The sequence below is a fragment of the Simochromis diagramma genome, unplaced genomic scaffold, assembly GCF_900408965.1.
Source record: "Simochromis diagramma unplaced genomic scaffold, fSimDia1.1 OVJJ01000205.1, whole genome shotgun sequence".
NCBI classification, from domain to species: Eukaryota; Metazoa; Chordata; class Actinopteri; order Cichliformes; family Cichlidae; genus Simochromis; species Simochromis diagramma.
Genome location: NW_024386782.1, coordinates 8,828,466 through 8,848,846, shown reverse-complemented (window position 1 = coordinate 8,848,846; position 20,381 = coordinate 8,828,466). Strand labels below are relative to the sequence as shown.

Below are 20,381 nucleotides of genomic sequence, written 5' to 3'. Positions count from 1 at the left end.
GATTTGTGCTCGTGCATTCGTGTCACTGTAAACTTTCGTGAAGACAAAGTGTGCATACATGTCAGTTCTTTGTTAGCGCTTTGCCAGCTGACACAGCATTGTTTAACTGGAAGAGCTTGCCTTGTTGGTTTTTTATTCGCTTATCATTCAGCTGCTCGACTACAGCCCCATCTGTTTTCTGTCTGCTTCACACAAGAACGTCTCCCAGTTAAAAGGAGCTGGCGCTTCTGATTTTCTACTAAAATATCTCTGATAACTGATCAGACTTCTTTGGATTTTCTCACATCTTTTCCATCACAATTAACCTATCATTCTGTCTCAGTCCCTCATTTCTCCTTTTGTTGAAAATAATTGATTCCCATATTTCTATTGTCAGATACAATCTGTATTAATACCAGAATACATTGATAAAATCACAATTTGATATTATGGAGTAGATAGATTTTTCACTTTTCTTACTTTTTCACACTGTTGAGATGTGTTGAAATGTTATCCACACAGAGCTTGCCTCTAGCTAATCATTTCATAAACACTTAGTACAAAAATCCTGCTTATTGCAGTTTGGATTCCCGCTATTATCTTTAGATATTTTTGTGGGTGTACTTTGTTTGTTCTGTTTTTCTAGACTTAACACACAGTCCAGCTTCCTCACCTAGTTTTCAAAGATTGTCATACCCCACAATAGTCTCAGCACACCCACTGTACAAATATTAGTTATGCCAAACAGCTGGATGTTGTGTGGGGATGCCTGGAGGCTGGAGCTCCCGCTCTTATACCTGGCTTGCATGTAAATAAACTCAGACTTGGCTGCACTGCAGATGTTGGGATACTTTCCTCAGCTTTTGTGCAAATTTTATTTAATGTTTATTTGCAGTCTTACCTGTGCACAATGTGCATGCTGAGGCTTTTCATCCTAAACATTCTTGCAAATTCAGATGTACAGCCAAACGTGGAAAGACGCAAAGAGAAGCAGCGTTAACATTTCACTTGGACATGTTCTGTCTGTCTCACAATTTGATGTTTGAGCCTGGCTTCTGTGCTGCAACCACATTAAGCTAAAAAAAGCCAAATTCAACTCATTCACCACCCACCGCTCTCTACTTCTCTCTTTCCGTGTTGCAGTGCCTGCTGTCCTAAAGAGTACAATCAATACACAGATGCATGGTGGGACGGGGCAAATTTTTGCTGCAGAGCTCTGCTCGCCAGCTGGGTTTACATGACAGCTTTTACAGTATGTCTGTACTGGACTGGAGAAATGTAACTGTAGTTTTCCTTGCAAGATGCCAGCAGTTATTTTGTCTTACCTTTTACTATTTCAGCATTTAAATATGCATATTTGTTTCCACAGAAGAAGATCTAAGCCAGTTTAATGTAAAAGGTGACTGCAAGGACAACTTCCACCAGAATTAGCAATCATCAATTCAAGCTGTCAGCCCTTTTTTTTTTTTTAAAGGAAAAGTGAATTTCTGATGACCTAGTGGGGCTGAAATAAGTGCAGAGGTTGTAGAATTTGAAATGCTTCAGCTGTCTGTAGAGACGTTAGAGGGAATTAGCGAATGTGTTTAACAAAGTAGTGATAATAAGCAGCAAGAAATCTATATCAGTTCTCAATCTCTGTCTTTTGTGATTTATCGCATAGCCCCCATTGCAATTTCTGAAACACGAGCATACAGAGCATGGCTGACATTTTAGACCATCTTATGAGAGACTGAAAAAACAACAGGCACCCATCTTCTCTATTTGGTTGCAAATGTGCCTTCTTGTGCTGAAGCATCTCGGGTCTGAATAATACATGAGTGGGTAAATGAAAGCAGAAAATAGCAAAGCTATATCCAGAACTCTTACTGGATGTTCCTGCTCCGTGAACCATCAGTGAACCATCAGTGTCACCCGGCCTGAACACCTGCCAACCTCTCAAGGAAAAAAAAAAAAATTAAAAAAAATTAAAAGACAGGCAGGTGTCTTCTACGACAGCCTGCAGGAAGCTGCAGCTCTCTCTCTCTCTCTCAACAATCTTTCTCTCTCTTCACTTTCTTTTCATCTCTCTCCCTCTCCGTGTCACACTTGGAAGTGTGGAAAAGGCTTCTGGCTGTGATATGCTTTCCACATGCCAGCTGAGAAATAACGCATTTTTCAAAAAGCCTCGCAAGCCGAAGAACGCAGCACGATGATGTACTTATGGGCTTTATTTATAGTAAGTGTGTATGCACATTGGATAGAGATGGGTAAGGATTCCGCTGCAATAAAAAAGGCAGCATGGCCAAGGACCAATTATTACTAGACTCGAGAACCCTGTCTGAATCACTATTACTCTCTAATGCTGCTTTGAAAGAATGTAAGGCCACATGCATCTAATGACTTTGCGTATGAAGGAATAAAATGCAAAACACAAGCGTAGACTGCACACAGGATCCAGGAGATGGATGGGTGGATGATATCCCTGTTATCTGCAGTGACAGTAAAATGTATATTCTCAGCAGATGGTGTCAGCCAGTTGAGAGACGTACAGTGTAATCTGTTAAGTGGAGAAGGTGAATGTATGAAGACAGAAATTTGATACAGGTGTCACAAATGCAATTCCCAGAGTGCACCAGCCCTTTAGGATCTTTCTGCTGAGTAAGTGTCTTCACAGAGTAAGAGTCCCCTCAACACTGCCGCAAACCTGGGACTCAGTTCAATCAAAGCTGCATTGCACCACTCGCCCTCCTTTAAGATTGCATCCTTTTTCTAATGGTAAACCTAAGCTATATTGGGACAAATATTTTTAAACTAGGTGAATATTTATTCCAACAAAAATATTGATGGAATAATTTTTTGGATTATTAGTTGTTATGTAGTCAAAAAAAAAAGGCATCCTTTTAATTTTTGTGAAATTAATATTCAGCAGTTACTTTATGTTATAGTGCAGAGCTTATTTTGGAATGAAACTATTCGAATGGAATAAAAAGGTGTTGTGTTTTCCTTAAGAAAACAATATTGTAATTCATGCCTGCATTTTCCAGGCAGTTATGTAAGTCTCTGAACAGATCGTCAAATAGCCCACGGGATAAACTGCTGAGATCTGAAGAAAAAAAAAGCTAAAAAAACAGAGCGATTCTATGAAATTAAGCGATCGAACTAAGAGAACAGTTTACCTCTCTCCTTTCTCCGGCGGTCCTCAGAGATAAAGTGGAAATTGAATTGAACTGAACTGAACTGAATCACGTCACATTATAACTGCAGCAACAAATGTTTGACCCATTGTAATGCAATCTGCCATTATATTGTTTTCTAAGTCAAATATATTCTTTTAAAACATCAACTGTCAACATCTGTATATGTTATATATGTGTATATGGATATACAGCCCAGCTTCAACTTCCCAAATGTAAGAAGGATCTCTTATAGCTAAATAATGCTCCTTTTTTGATTAGCCCTTTAAAGCCTGATCCATGAAATAAGAAAATATTTTTTTAAAGTAATTTTTTTGAAAATGGATTGTTTAGTGAACCTTCTGACTAATTACAAAAATTAATATTAATTTGCATATATGAGTTTCAGTTTGTTCAGTTGGAATCCTATTTGCTATATCAGGCAGTTGATTTCAGTTTTTCAGGCGGGGGAGGATCACGCTGCTGATGTAGAAGACAAAAACTCACAAAATGTCATGCATCAAATATGATACACTTGGCTTTAAAGGGTTAGGTTCATTGGCAATTTCCAGCGTTAACATCAAGATGGGTACTGTACCACCCCATTCTCTCCCGGCGGAGCAAATTCAAATGACACCATGAATAAATGCCTCAAAGCAGAACATAGACTGCATCATTTTTATTCTTTGTTTATTAACAACAAATAGCTACAGTATAATCACATACTAATTCTCAACATGTGAGCTTTAAAACATTCAAGTACAAGAACATTACACTTTTACAGAAGCGTTTATATTAATTTAATATAGACTGCTTTTATCAGTGCTTAAAAAAATATGAGACACAGTGGTGGGTTTTTCATCCATACTGTAGCTGTTCTTCTAGCTCCTCCCTTTATGGGTTGCCACATTATAACATCTGCCACCATCTCACCCTGTCCCTAGTTTCCTCTTCTTCCACACTAACTCTCTCCTTCACTAAATCCATGAATCTCCTATGTGGTCTTCCTCTTTCCCTCCTGCCTGGTAACTCTCAACAACTCGCCTTCAACAACCTTTGTCCAGTATATCCACTATCCCCTCCCTCTGCACAAACCATCTCAGCCTTGCCTCTCTAAACTTTTCTCCAAAGTAACATCTTCAGCTCGACCACCTGCAATTTGGTTAGCACCACCATCTCCAAACCATACATCATGCCAGCTCTCTGTACCATTTTGCAAAATCCTCCCTTTCACTGTTGCTGTTATCCCTCTGTTGGGACATTCAGAGTCACTATGATTAATTAAAGATATTGTCCTGTCACTCAGCCATTCATAATGCAGGCACCACTGTAGTGCGTTACACCTTAAACTTTGAAAATATGTGGCAGCGGTCATTCAGTAGGTCATCAGCAATCAGGAAAACTTTTGATGTGAAGTTTTTTTATATTACTGAGCTACCGGTGCCTGAAACTAAATGATATTCGTCTTAACTTTATCAGAGCCAGAAGAGGCCAGAGGGGACCAAAGCTCTTTAGCTGTGCGCCCCCTCTGTAGTGCGCTGCTCTCTGAGAGAATGACAGATGAAAGACTTAGTCAGAGAAAACTCAGAGCGTCTGCAGACACAGACAGCAAGAACATCCAAGAGGAGTGGCACAGTCTGCCTGCCACTAATTACTGCAGAGCTCATTGGGGATTGCTTTGATTTTGTGGAATTTCTTCTGTTTCAGTTTCCACTAACCTGCTCTCAAGTACTGTGATGTTTTTTTTACAAATATAATCAAACTGTATTACAAAAGACTCTGTGCTGGTAGTGAAATATGAGGTACTCTGTCCTTTTCCTTTCTGCTAGCTTTATTAAATAGGATTAACATCTAATGTGCTCTTACAACAAGAGATTTTAAACAAAAAGCTGCTATTTATCAAATAGCAACACAATTATTTACTCGACAGACAAATAAAAAAAAAAAACAGTAAAAAGGAAAACCTGAAACCCTGGGACAGAAGAGGCTGGTGGTTTAGACAACCAATGTAAGGAAAGTTTTACAAAGTCGTGTGTTTGTCCTGTAAAACCATAAAAGACAGATACAAATGTTCAGCAGCACAATGTTCTGTCCAAAAATCGTTTCAAATTTGAAAGATGCAGTCATTAAAGCCTGTTGCCTGTCTTCATTTCATAAGAGAGGATGTGTGAAAATGTTCATCATTATAATGGAGATGAATATGATATGTCAGTGTATTACAATCTGCCTCTGGAAGATGAAATTAGGGCAGTCCTTGGAGCACCACTGCTCCCTGCTGGTGCAACTTTCACTTTTTGCATAATTTAAATGTTCATACACTCAAAAGTGTTGCAAAGCTCTATTAATGAAAGCTCACTGTGTTAGTTACTGGTTAAAAATATGTATATTAACTGAATATGTCATTTACATAAAAGAGATACATTGCTCGCAAGACCTTATCGAACATTTCATCAACTGACTGATACAAGAAAAATCATTAGTTGCCTAACACAGGTGAACAGCGATTTGACTGTCACTTCTATAACACATTTATTTAACAAAGAGGTGGAAGGTTGTTATACTTATACTGCTGTTGTAAATCAAACAGTACTTGGCTGTCTCAGTCTTTAAAAGAAAGGATTTGCAGCTCATCAAGTGGACAATTTTCCATTTTTTTACAGAAAATGTCCTGTTTTTTGTTTGTTTTTGTTTTTTCTAAATAACTGAGGACCCATACGTGTGTGTGTGCGTGCGTGCGTGTGTGTGTGTGTGTAAACAAACAGTGAAAATATATTTCTGTTATATACAGATTTGTCTGTTACTCAATTTGGTGAAGTACAGCACGTTACGTGTAATGTCATTTAGTTAGTGAGAAGGCTGTAAAACTGAGGATGATTCAGAACCCTGGCTCTGATGAAATCATCCATTTTTAAGGACACAATGCAGTTTTTCAGATTTTTTCAGAACCTCGAGTAGTAATGTCTCAAATTTACAATGCAGACAATTTGCTTGAAAAATTATTCATTTGACTTGTCGGCTGTTAACTTTTGTTTCTGCTCTACAGTTATTAGGTTTCTTCATGCTGTGAGTAAGTCATTAAAGATAATTCAGCACTTTATAACCCTTGTGGATGTGCACTTCACAGGAAGCAGTCTTTGTGACTTCCCATTTGGAATGAATTCATGTAGAATCACTCCAATTAAGAGTCTGGCTCCGCCTTGTTAAATTATACAGCTTCGGGTTTCTTGAGCCCTTGGAGAAATCTTCCAGAGATCTGCATATTTTAGACTTACAATCCCTGCAGAATGAATCATTCACATTGTCAGACTAAATGTTTTAGTTTATGTGCAAATCTGTAAATGGATTATAAAATTTGTCATGTATACAGTCCAGAAATATTATATGAGAGCTTTTCAGGCATTTACACAAGACGATTATTTATAGATTGAAAACAAATCATAAGTAGTTTCAATACGTCCACAGGACTGACTTCCAAATGTACCTTTTCTCTGTGCTCACAAAGGTGAGATTTTCTTGTAAAGGTTTTGGCACATTTCAGACAAATGGGTGCTCTGGTCCTGCATGTTTGTGCTGATTGAGGTATGTCTTTTGATAGCATTTCTTCCTGCAGATGGACCATGGGTAGCCCCCCTGTGCGCTTCACCATATGTGTATCAAACAGTCTTTTGTACTGAACCGTTTCCCACAGTGAGAATGGTCTTCATTGTCTGGTGCAGAATTAGATAAGCGAGAGATATGAAGTGTGAACTTTTTCATGATCCTTTAGTAGTCCTGGCTTGTGTAACATTTTGGCAGTCAGCACGCCAGTACGCTTATTTGTTGTTGTTCTGCTCATATCAAACCAATTTGCACGACCACAAGAAAGTATCAGGGATACGAGTCTCTAACTTGACTTGGATTAGTGTCTCACATGAGTTTCTGAAAGTCTCTAATCACACATGGTGCTCTTGATGGTGTTAGATTTAACCAAGTAGCCCTCTGCAGCTGCTACAGTTTCTTTTTCATTCCATTTAAATTCATTCTTCTTCTTTGTGTGTCTCGCATTTTTCATAGTTATAAAAATCCTTCCAGCAATAAGAACAATGACAAGGACTGCGCTGAGAGGTGTCTAGTGTGTCTTGTCAAGTTAGAAGTAATTTACCAAAAAATCCCACAAATGCAGCAGGTTTTGACACTGTTGTAACATTTGAAGGCCCTGCTTCACTCTAGAAAATCTTGTTGTTTTGGCCTGTTGTTGTTTGGGATGATGAGTTTGGGTAGTAGAACTTTGTTGGCTGTCACACAAATCTTCTGGTCTTCTTTTAAATATTGTTGAAATTTGAAGAGTTGTTATGTGTTGGTGCCACAGCCACTGATGGTAGCTCATTTTTACTTTTTAGAATAATTTTTCCAAATACAAATCGTTTTCTTAGGATGTAAGTTTATCTTCTCACAAAAAATACTTTGGCTAGGAGAACCCAAGCAACCAGTTCTGTTTATCACTCAGAACCAAAATCTTTTGAGTCATCTCGTGCCTTTTTAGTTTGTTACCGGAACCAAAACTCTGGCCATGAACAAAACACTCAAAAGGTTTCTTGTTGCCTTCCTCTGAGTTTGTAAATGACAAAACTATTATTTTTGTTTGTATTGTCATTTGACTAGCCTTCATTAAAAGGCTGAAGTGTTACTTCAACGGAGGCTCCTTGGTGTTCACTCAAAACAACAGGCTGCTGCCCTACATTCCTTATCATTTCTGAATTTATCTTTTCAAGGCTGTCTTTTCTTTCCTTTCTGTACTCACTTCAAAGCGAGTTATGCCTCTGCTGATCCTTAGCAATACACATGAATCATGATATGACAGTCATGGCCTTCATCATTGTCCAACTTTAGTTGCTGATAGGATATGACGCAGCTGCAACCAGCTGTAGAATAAAAATGGCAACCTAACCACCAAAAACATTTATTTTTGAAACTCATGACAATTGAAACACGTGACCTCGACCCAATAAGTTGAGCATGAGCGTGATTTTCAGTCACTGACATTACTGAATGCAGAGAGACCCACAAACAAGCAACCACTGCAGTGAAGGTCTAGCAGAGCATGTCAACAAAGGAAACACAGCATTTGGTGATGTACATGGGTTCTCAGCTTCAGTCCGTTATTGACTGCAAAGGATTTTCATCCAAATATTAAAAAACAATTCCTAAATTTAAAAATTAAGTTATTTTGTCTAATTACATTGATACCTCTGGAAATTTGAGACTATGTACAAACAGTTCTGTAATTCCAAAACAGTAAAGCTGAATTTTAATTAAATTCAAACTGAAAGTCTGCACTTCAATCACACCTTGACTGTTTGATTTAAAATCCACTGAAGCTGGTGTACAGAAGCAAAACTACAAAAGAAAATGTGTTACTGCCCAAAAACTTCTGGACCTAAATGTTTGTCTCAGGATGCCTTTGAATGGCTCCCAGGGAAGTGAATGAGTTACATTTACTTACTAGTTATAGATGTGACAATATTCAGTAAACACATAAGCACATAGTTTTGTTGTTGTTGTTGTTTTTTTACTCTAAACATGGTTATGTAAAATATAGTAAGTCCAGTATTGGTTTTAATTTAAAAAAAATTTTTTTCCTTGCAATACTTCTGCACATTTATAAATACTCTGCTATCCAGTGACTGTACATTTATTTTATTAGGTTTATAGTAAATAATAGGAGGGCTTTTTCTGTTGACTGCTTGAACTTTTGTTTTGTTTTGTTTTTTCAAAATCTTCACATATTCTTTCTCCATGAGCCCTTCCAACTTGATGAGATTCCCAGTTTCCGATGCACTGAAGCATCCTCACAGCCTAATACTCCCACCAACCATGTTTCACTGTAGGCAACCTGTTCTTTGGGTGGTATGCCTCTCCATTATTTCTCCAAACATATGCAGTGTCTCTGTGGGTGAAGAGCTCTAATTTTGTCTGCCCAAAGGACAAGCTCCAGGTTGTCATTAGCATACTTCAGTCTGGCTTGAACATGCCTCTTTTGCAGAAGTGAATCTCCTCTTGGTCTGCAAACTCACAGTCCGTTCCTGTGCACAATTTTAATGATTGTCTACTCTGTAACTACAACTCCTGAATTGGCTAAGTCATTCGTTAGTGTCTTGCCAGATGATGTGGGGTCTGTAAACCCATCTCTCACTAGTTTTCTTTCAAAGACTTTGATATATTTTGCTTCTTACGTCTGCCTGTCTTATTCTGTACTGTGTGGCTCTCTTTAATTTCTTGATGATACTTCTCACTTCATTTCTTGACACTCAGAAATGCTGTGATAACTTTCTATATCCATCTCCTCTTTTATGAATGTCAACAGTTGTTTTTCTCACGTTCAAACTTTGGTTTTTGGCACAACACTTTCTCTAATCAAAGGTGAAACCTGTATGTCTCACGTTTCACAAGCTTTAAACACTTGAAGTTAAAGCACATCACTACTATAAAAATGTCAGTTTTTCAGGGGGGTTCAAAATATTGACTATGGTCATTTTTCTTTTCTGAAATAATTCTGTTATTGTGTGCAAATAGAAGTAATTTATGCTTTCTAAAGAAAACTACCACGTTTGGAAATGCTATGCTGAAAATCCCTTCCTTTGTTAAACAAGCTCTTGGGAAATTTTAAACAAAACCTTTTCACTTCATACCTAATAATTTTGCCCTCATCTTTACTTGGCTCTGGGTTGATTTATACTGCTAACAAGCATATGGCAAGACCTATGTATTTATATAATAATTTTATTTTTTTGACATTGTTCATTGTTTTTCAGGTACTGGCACCAGCTTCTTCAGATTAAAATGTGACTTCTTTCAATCTAGCCAGCAGAGCTGAGTTATCTTTAGGGCCAAGCTCCATTTGGAAGATTTTCTAACAACAGAATTTACAAAGAGAAAGATATAAAAATATAAGACAGACAGGTGTTTAACAAGAGCCTCTACCCCTGAATCCTGCTCTGTAAAGTGGCTGTTCATTCTGCTCAGTTGACACTGGATAGTTTGTGGACAGAGCAACTGGATCTGAAATCCACACTGAGGCACATCTCTGGCACCACCTGGTGGCATATGTTGTTCAATTTTAGTTGGCTGAGGAGGTCAAAATGGAAATGTGCATGTTAAGTGTGAATGTGTGAAATGCGTGCGCTGGTCTTGTTCTCATCTGGCGTGAAAACTAATTATCCTTTCACTTTATATTTGTTTATGTTTCGACACCATGAACAAGATTCAGGAGAAAAGCAGAGAGGCCTGCTTTTGTGCTGATGTGCATATAAAAATGTGCAGTCCGCTGTGGTAGCGCAGTACGTGATCGACAACGCTTGGTCTTGTGCCTTTGAGGATTATTGCTTCTTTAGTTCTAATGGGTCAAACTATCAGCCAAGCGGTTGTAGAAAAATTATTCAGACACTTAAAGGGGAATTACTCATTGCCAGTAATTATGCAGAATGGCTGCTTGATTATCATTACTGATCACTGTTACGTTTATTACCAATTAATCCATTCAGCCAGCCATCTTCCCCTGCCCTTTCAGATGCAGTAGACAGTTTAGGAACTTACTTATGAAGGTAAATATGTTGCAAAGTGTGAGGGCTTGGTAATGACTGCCAGTTATCTTTTATTTGTTCAGTTAGGTCATTTGTAATTTGGCCCCTTCCACGTTTTCATCAAGATTGGGTATTATTATTTTATATTCGTATTTACTCCTTACCTTGCACGTACAGTGCATGGTAACTAGCTGTACTCTCTCTCTCTCTCTGTGTGTGTGTGTGTGTGTGTGTGTGTGTGTGTGTGTGTGTGTGTGTGTGTGTGTGTGTGTGTGTGTGTGTGTGTGTGTGTGTGTGAGGAGCTCAGGCACTATTTCCAGCACTGTGGTAATGAATTCCTCCAGCAGAGCGTAGTACATCACAGCTCCCTGCTTCACTATCTCCCACTGAGCTGCAGACACAAGCTGCAGAGGAGGGACGATAAGAAGCACGGAACAGGGAGGCAGGGAGCCGAGCAGCACAAATGGAAACAGCAGAAGGATTTTGGATACTTGCAAACGGGAGAAACTCACTGTAGTGCTGCATAACCTCGCACAACTTAGGCGTTTATTGATGAAGCGGTAATGCTTAGTTGGGTGTTGAACACTTACCTTTAATATCTCGCTCACTGCGCTGTAGTGGACAAAATTGAATTAACAAAACCTGATTTAGCAATGAAGATGGCTGCTTGCTAATAACGTCGTAGCTATGGCAAAACTGGAATATGGAAGCCGGTGGTCAGAAACACATCGCTTCTCCTTTGGAAGTAACTCTGCGCACTGCGTCTTGGCGCACAAACGTGCACGCGAGAGGGTTAAATCATCATATTTCCCCAAATTACAGACAGTGTTCGTGATATTTTAACATTTGGAGTCCATAAATGTCGCTGCACAGTGTAAATGTTTGGTGACGAAACTGAATATTTTTTTGTGCTTTGAATTTAGAGTTGGCAAAATGCCAACTGACCCCACTAGATGGCAGCATTGCAAAGACTATTGCATGGAAAAAGCTGGGCAGCTCTGCAGTGGATGCCTCCTACTGCAATGATTTCATTTTAGGTTCTTCTGTTTTTGTTTTCTAGCAGATTGCAGTGTCAACACAGTGCAGAATGTAACACCTGCATGTACTTTTCTAAAGTCTTTTTTACTGTGAGTAATACTCATATTTAAGCAATTACCCAGCTGCTTTTGTTAAGTTTATGCAAGTGAGTAAATTATATTTAACTTCACCTACCACATGTAGCATATCCTGGCAGCACCTTTCATTCAAAACTTATCAGTTTAATTAACAATAAAGAAAGATTATGGAGACATTGCATGATAAACAAGACAAGAAGGGAAATGAAATATGACAGAAATGAGAAGTGAGCAGCTTTTTATTTTCAGTTTACTAGAGGGTAGTTACAGGCATGTTATCACAATCCCTGACACTTAGTGACCACTTCTATGAACACTTCTGTCAGCTTAAGTGGCTGAGCTGGTTAGTATGTGTGCAGATCTGCACAATTATTACAAAAACAAACAAAATAACAAGTGCTCGTGTTTTAAATAAATTAACATTGTTTCACACGTGTTGCAGTCTGTGGATTTTTACATAATCATGTCACATTACTCTGTTGCCTGCGATAAAAAAGATATGGCTTAATTCTGAAGGTGGAGCCAGGAACTTCATAAAAGAGTTGAGATTCGGTTCCATAAAATCCTTCACATTTTCCCCGTGGCAAATTAAAAAAAAATGTGCAAAAGGCAAAGCGCTGCACTTTTATCATCTTATCTTCTAGATTGTGTCAAGGAAATGTGGTGCTGTCTTACTATGAGTGAGCGAGGCAGATAATAATGCAGTGAGAGAATGACAGATGGGAAGAGACAGAGAGATACGCAAAGAATGGGAACAGCAGATTTGTAGTGACAGGCTGCTCAGTCGGAAGTTGTAAGATTGTTTAGCCTAAAATCTGCAAAGCAGCCATGGAAACCAGTTTGAACCAGAATCCAAAATATGAAATAAACAGAGTCACAAAACTCTGTCTTGAGGAAAAAAAACAGCAACTTAACAATTTATACATCTTGTAGAAAGTGTTATAGAAACATCATTTTTTTTAAAGTGAGGTTGTACTCCTAAAAAATAGTTAGGAGTGCAAAAATACTGTGGTTTTGCTCTATTACATTTTGAAATTTTATAATCCTGAAAAACATTAAATCAATGTGAAATTAATACCAGCACTATGGTTAAAAAAATAGTTTGGGGTATGTTTATCTCTGTGGTCTTCTTTAAAACAAAATGAAACAAAAGTTCGGAAAAAAGCATGAAAGAACCAAGGAGACCAAAGATGTTTAGAAAGCAAAATGTTCCTATCCTTTGTAGTGTTCTTTGGGCCGAAGCTTTTTCAGTGGCTCAGAGGTCTGGACTGCAGGACAGGTTGTGTCCACTTGCAATAAGAAGGACTTGTTTAGCTGTTTAGCATTCATGATGCGCACCTTATCCCTGTCATTTTGTCCATACATTCACAGATGCTGGCTTTTTTAACAAGCCAGATTGACCCTCTCCCCTTCAACCCTGATGAAGCATTAGCTGCGATTTCCACACAAAAAAAAGGTTGTACTTACAAGGTGACTCCCAAAGACATATTAGCTGAAAACTTGCGATAGCTCAGCATGTGTGGTGTGCAGTGTGTCTTTAAATTATTATTATTATTATTTTTCAAATTGGCAAAAACTGGACACGTGGAGGACAAAAGAAGAATTGGAAGGCCTGAAAACTATCTATAGCAGATGAACAGTATCAAAAAGTCATATCGTAAGAAACAGGAATAAATCCAGCAAATACCTGGCACAGGATCTGAGAGATACATGTGGACCTTCAGTTGATCCATCTACTGTTCACTGAAGCTGCTCAGAAATGGTCTCAGGGAAAGGATCGCTGTCAAGAAACCATTCTTGAGAAAGGGAAACAGGGAGAAAAGGCCATGCTATGCCAAATTACACAAGATCTAGGTTGAAAATTAGTGTTTGGCTGCCACTGTACCATTTTTTGAGGGTTGCTAGCATTAAATTCAAGATGAGCTCACATTCTTCCCAAAAACAATGATATTTTTCACTTTAAACATCTGATATGTTGGTTTTGTACCTTGCATTGTCAGTTATAAATAGTGTTTGAATGATTTGCAAAGCATTGCATTCTGATGTTGTTTACATTTTACACAGCCTCACAAGTTTTTTGGGGAAAAAAAGCAGATAACTAATATTTACTGAAACTCCTTGGCAAACAGTGCTGTGAGCCAGCATTTCTATCAGAAGGAGCATGAGTCGGAATAGACTGGCAGACACTTCTCAGCAGCTGTACCTGAGCTTATTCTGACAGTTGAAGTTTATTGTGAGAGTTTGTGACAAGCGTCAGGTATGTTGTCATCAACATGAAAGTCTTTTTCTTTTAAGAGTCACAGTCATCTTGGAGATTTATGCTGAAATGCATGGAACACTGTGTTAGTGTCCTATGGCAGCTGGGATAGGCTTCTGCTCCTCGTGACCCTGAACTGGATAAGCGGTTGAATGAATGGATGGATGGAAGCCAAATAAAAAATAAAAAAAGAATTAAAACCCTATGGTTGTGGTTCAGTTAAAGTAATGAACAGTAAGCAACGTGGTGTGTCATTTTTATTGAATGTCACTGCTAACACTAGTGGGGTTATGCAAAAACAAGTCCCAATAAGCTGAATATAACTATGGAGCCAATATATACCCAAGATCCATAACTAGAGTTATCATAGACAGTGACCAGTGAAATGAAACAAGTGAAAAAAATCAAACATTTAAACAACAAAAACTCGTGAAAGATAGCAAAAAGAGAACATTTTACCCCGTCACAAAAGGCATGAACTGTGGTCAGCTGATTAAAAGTGAGTCATGTGAAGCCCTGACCAACACTGCGTCACACAGTAGTTACATAACAACACTGACACACGTTATTATTCTTTCCTTGCAGCCGACATATAGCCTGCCTTTGATTTGTTTCTTGTAAGACAAAAGCTGAGGATGAATTACACAGGCTAGCATGCATGAGTCTTGGCACACATCACTATTGATTTAAGCGCATTTTGTGTTCCTCTATCAGAATTATTTGGCTGGGCGGCAGTAAACAGAGTGAATGCTGTTATCAGGCCGGCACAGGAAGAAAGCAACGCAGGTTTCTTGAGTCTATCAGGGCTGTTGCTCCTCGTTCTATAGCGAGCACGCATGTACTGTACAGAGTCACACTTTGGTGCAATGTTATCTTCCTTGCATAGTAAGGGAGATAATTTTGTCCCTGTTATCTGCTAAACCCTGACTCTTTGTTGCAAAATGTTTTGTATATTAAAAAAGAAAAACTCTGCTTCACGGGGTCCTAAAGTTTAACACATATCAGTGCAAACAAACTTTGCACCAAGGAGAGGCAACTAAGAGCAACTACTGCATTGCACCGTGGTGTGAGTAAATCTGCGTGACTCTGTCCCTCATTTCAGAGAGCGCTTTGATGTCAGTGGAATAAGCTGCAGCTCATTGAAGGAACATCAAAGATACCCCCCACCCCACCCCAGCTTCACAACCATGCGCTGCTTTGAAACATGTTTGGAAATGCCGTGGGGTTCCCGTTATCTTTTCTACAATTAAAGGCTTATTAACCGCCCGTTAATACTATCAATTATTCCAGAATGTGAACAGTAACTTTGGGGATCAAGGGCGGAGCTATTTGGAATTTGTGATTTGAAGAAAGGTTATCATAATGCCTCTTTTCTTCAGGCTGAGCCCTCTCATTCTGCTTTCAGATCACTGATTAAACTGCCTTTGTTTGTTTCTTTAATTTGACCTCTCAGCACTTGTCTGGTATCATGCCCGCATTAGATCGGTGTTTGGGGTTTTTTCTTTGCTGCCCTTCAGCAAGTGTGCACATAGGTGTGATGGAAGCAGCCTTAAAGTGCTTAATTTGCATGGTTTGTTACGTTCCATTGTTTCGCTATGTATTTAGTATCGGAAGCTCTCTAAGCTGAATGATGTCAGCATGGCTTTTAAGCTATTACATTTGATGACATCATCTACTGTGTGTATATATATTGTTGTGTTTTAATCAGTATCATTGTAGCATTGTTATCATTTGAATCACTGTGTCTAACATTCACTCACCCGTCTAAGTGTTTGGACCCATTACTATTCCAGTCATCTCAGTTTGTGAAGTAATTCTAATAATATTTTGATTAAATATGTTTGAGATCTTCTCAGTATAAAATCAATATGTCCATCTCACCCAAACACACAGCACAACAAACTGTTTTATACTTAATATGCTTAGATGTGTTACTTAGTTTGTGTTGTGGTTTTTTCGGCTGCTTCAAATGGCACTGTCATATTAGGCAGCTTAATAATAGAAGAAACAGTTAACTGTGATCTTGTGGATGGAGGAGCAACTTTTCCTGAGTCCAGGCTGGCCTATTAGAAGCGCGTACCTAGCAGCCAATCACAGGCACTCACTCCTCAGCTCCTCTAATCGTGGATTAGCCACAACCGACTGCAGTCTACAGCTCTGGGAGTGAAAGGTAGTCACTGCCATTCAGCCTCGGTTTTATTATTAGCTCTCTTGGATTTGGCAGCAGATTTTTTTCCCTCTCTCTCTCTCTCAGCAGCAGCGACTTCTGCGTTGCGCAACCAAGTAGGCTGCACATTTTGGGATCTCAGGTAAAGGTGTGGGATTACCGAAGAGACAAGCGACCAAATACTTAGAAGCTGCTATAGTAGGTCAGGTAGGACTCGATCGATGGCCCTTTAATTTAAACCCACAACGTAGTAACGCCGCTCCGTTTAAAGCACCGCTCCGTTTTCGCTTCCCGATGTTCAAGACGGCCAATTACCCGAGCGTGGATCCTGCGCCCACCATCATGCACGGCACTTGGTTTACCACGGGATGCCGAGAAAACACGCCCGTGGCGGTGGAGAAACCTAAGAAAAAGGCGTTCAGCTTGGTCAAAATAATGTCTCTGAACAACAAGAAGGGGCACGGCCAGCATCTGCACAATAACAACAACAACACCATGCCTTTTACGATCCACTGTCATATCGGGAAAGAGATAAAGCACATTTGCAGCAATTGCAGCCGCGGAAACGACACGCAGGACGGTGAGTAGGCTCAAACCTTGTGTGGTTTCGCCCATAGTAGGTTTGCGGTAGCTGTTACCATCCAGGATGCACACATCTGAAGATGGCTACGTTGCTTCTGTTTTTTGTTTTGTTTGGGGGGGGGGGGTTTAATATGCGATTTGATAAGCAGGCTGTGTGAGGATACAGTTGAGGATATAGTGTTTTTTCCCCTCGAGGGATAGATTATATTATTTTAGTGTCGATGTGCATTGAAATGACACCACTCTCCTGAAGGAGAGTGAATCACTGTTGCTGCTGTGGAAACTGCCTCTGACTGGATCAGAACTTCTTACAGGGTTGGGCTGCTCATATTTTGAACTGTTAATTGTCGTTTGACCGCAAAAAAACGCTGCGTCTTTTGTTTTTTAATTGTCATTAGATCTCAGTATTAACCTCTAGCATGAAGCTGTGCAGGCTGTTTGCACAAAGCCTATTTCCCCCCCCTCCACTTAGGTGTCATTACATCATCACTCAGCCATCTTGGCATGCAAAAAAGTGTTGTTAATTAAAACCAGCAGCATCAGTTGCTCGTGTTACAGTGGTGGAGAATGTAGGTTATAAGGATTCTGCCGTGCAATCAGACTGATGTCAAGAAGAGGAAGAAAAGAGGAAAATTCCAATGAATTTGGACACTTGGAAGAGGATTTCCTTATTTTTTTCTTGTGCAGATTTTAGGATTTTCTCACAATTACAATTGCATCATCACACATTTACAGTGTAGACTTTGATTCTATGTGTATTGGTTTTAAATAGTTCAGCACAACAACATAAAAAAAAGAAATATATCTGGTAGTAAACACTGTATTTTGGGATAAGAGGGCTTTTGAGTGCACACTGAGATACCTACACCTGTGGGGAGATAGTATCCAGAGGTTTCATCTTCACAGGAAGGCCCAACTGCTTTACTGCAGTTTCTATTGTGTGCATTTAAAAAAATAATTATAATATAAAAAAGTATATATATATTTTTTCAAACCCATACTCCTTTTTGAGTTAAGGTTGTGGTACTTAACACTAAGTAGTGTTTAATGTTATGAAGCAATGCCCTGAGCACTGAAGTTGCTAACAGTGAGTCATTACTGCCACTCTCTCTGTCATACAGTACAGCAGCTTGTTACTTGGCTCCTGGATGTGGCTCAACTTAGAGCTCGTTGTCTTCCTGTCTCTATCTGGCCTTTAGGCTGCTAACGAAACCATTTGAATCTCTCCTGGATTCAATTAACACTGACTGCTGGGTTATTTATAGAGTGCTGTGGTGGCAGGATTTCCAAGGATGCTGCAGAGCATTCAAATAATGGTCCGTGGGACTGATTTCAGCACTGCATTATCGCCACATTTATTTACTGTCTCATTGCCCCAGGGAGGCGGCTGTCCTGTTAAGCGGTATGTCTGTGTTGGCAAACATTGCAAAAGTGATGCAATTATTAAAAGAATAAACAAACAAACACCCTCAGATTCCCTGACTGCATGTCATGGGTGATGATCTGATGCAACGGGGTGACATTGACAACAGACGTGACACGATGTGCTAGAGGGTCACCTTGTGCGTCCAGGCTCTGGACTTTTAACACTGCTGATTTTAGGGGGTTTCTGTGGTGGTTTTTGAGTTTTTCTGTTTGCTTCTGCTGCATGTTCATAAGATACTTTAAAGGTGATTTGTGTCATCTTTTTAATAGCTTCCAAGAGTTTTGAGAGAATTCTAAGACATTCCCAAGCGATGCTGTTCATTCTAATAAAAAAAATGTCTGTTTATTGTTTGTCTTAATCGCTCTCGCTGCAAGATTGTGCAGTTTCTGTATGGGTGCATGTGCAAACTGATTTGAAAAGTCTGCACATTTATCATTCAGTAATGATGTATTTTGGCAATTATAAATGCAGAGATGATTAATTTAAACAACCGAGGCGAGCTGATCTCGAACGTATGGAAAGTAATGGAACTCACTGGCTGCTTAGTAGAAAAAAATGCAGTTTAAAAAAACATGCATTGTCCTGACTAATCAGCTGTTCTTGCACGCAGTTGCATTTGCGATATTTTGCTATTCTGATGAAATGTTTTTTTGACTACATAAAAGACTAAGTTTAAAGATTAGGTTTTAAAGTAAGGAGAAGAGAGAAGAGCTTTATGGCATTGCGTAATTCTTTTTTCTTTTCTTTCTTTTTCTTTTTTTTTTTAAATCTCACAAGCTGCCAAGTAGGTTTAAGTCAGATTTTCAGCTCGAGTCCCCTTCGTTATTAATCATCCGCCTTTTGTATTCTTATCCAGCAGCCAGCTTTCCTCTCGGTGTTACATTTTAAGTGCTGTTTGTAGCCGTTTGCATTCGCAGTTATTTCTTCATGTAATATTTTGTGTTTGAGCAAATTACTTAACATTCTTTGCTTCTGAAGTCAAACAGTACTTAAAAGATTATAGGGCCGGGCCTCGTGAATATTTGATGAAGAGCTGAAAGATTTTCCCTTAATGAGGTGCTCATCAGTCAGTCTACAGCCTAGAACTGTTTAGACCCAGAGCAAATCCTGCATAATGCCATATGATGTGCAGGTTTGTTTATGCTCTTATTCAGCCTCATCTAGTTAGTGCTGAATTCTGGAGGCTGCTTGGCACAGATTATTTCTGCTTGGATATTAAAAAACAAAAGTGTTTGCTGCCTTTAGTTATCATCCAGACTATCCATTACCTCCTCTGGATCCTCACCTAAACTAAATCTGTTTTGTTTTGTTTTCTCTCCCCCTTACAGCGGAGGAAGTAGAGAGGCTTGCCGCCATGCGCTCGGAGTCCTTGGTCTCTGGTACCCACACTCCACCCATCCGTCGGCGGAGCAAGTTTGCAACTCTGGGGCGGCTCCTCAAGCCCTGGAAATGGAGAAAGAAGAAGAGCGAGAAGTTCAAGCAGACATCAGCTGGTACGTGACATCTTTTCATAATTTATCCGCATAATAGTGACACGAGTATAATAACTCCAATACTTGTAAAGACTGTACCCTGTGTGGTTTCCGGTTTTTTTTTTTTTTTTTTTGTTTTTTTTTTTTTGGCTTTTTTTTTGGCTGGGGGAATCAATGCATATCCTTTGGTCAAAAGAAAAATTGATTGAGTTTTTCAGTCTCCAGGGTGAGTCACAATGCAGCAAATTGATTCAGTGTAGCGCTGGAGTTTCATGTTTTGAGGTCTCTTTAGAGTTGCTTTGATCTTTCAGCCCAGTGCTGTCAGGGTCGAGTGAAGGACGTGGTCTCTTCAGATCCGGCTGTATTTATTTTCCTCGACTGACACATCCTGAATTTTTCTGTCAGCCTCTTGGAAAGGAGGAGGCACTTTGTCAGACTGTAGCTCCCAGGCTCGAAGAAGCGTCCCTGCTTTTATGGACGGGAGCTAAATCCAGTGTGAACAGAACAGGATGTTCTCATTTAGTAACATTATTCAATTAACATTTTCTGGTGTGAGTTTGCTGAATGATTCAGTATCTGTCAGGTTTGCTCATGGTTTCTTTGGCTGCTGTTTGAGTCTTGACCGTTTTAATTTTTGCGACCTCTTTTCGTCAGCTCCATCATTTGTCAGAA

The 20,381-nt window shown here is 39.3% G+C and overlaps 1 protein-coding gene across 3 annotated transcripts in view; it reads left to right on the top strand.

Annotated features, from left to right (window-relative positions):
* Window positions 1–20,381, top strand: part of LOC120727117 (phosphatase and actin regulator 1-like) — a 49,525-nt gene that overhangs the window by 3,373 nt on the left and 25,771 nt on the right. Inside the window, exons 1-2 of one of the 3 annotated variants that reach the window (XM_040021280.1) lie at window positions 16,193–16,809; window positions 19,566–19,730. In XM_040021280.1, the coding sequence (XP_039877214.1) occupies window positions 16,524–16,809; window positions 19,566–19,730 (451 nt within the window). In that variant the 5' untranslated portion in view covers window positions 16,193–16,523. Of the gene's footprint in view, window positions 1–16,192; window positions 16,810–19,565; window positions 19,731–20,381 lie in introns of those variants that run through there. The other 2 variants (XM_040021295.1, XM_040021286.1) reach the window with 2 other exon arrangements.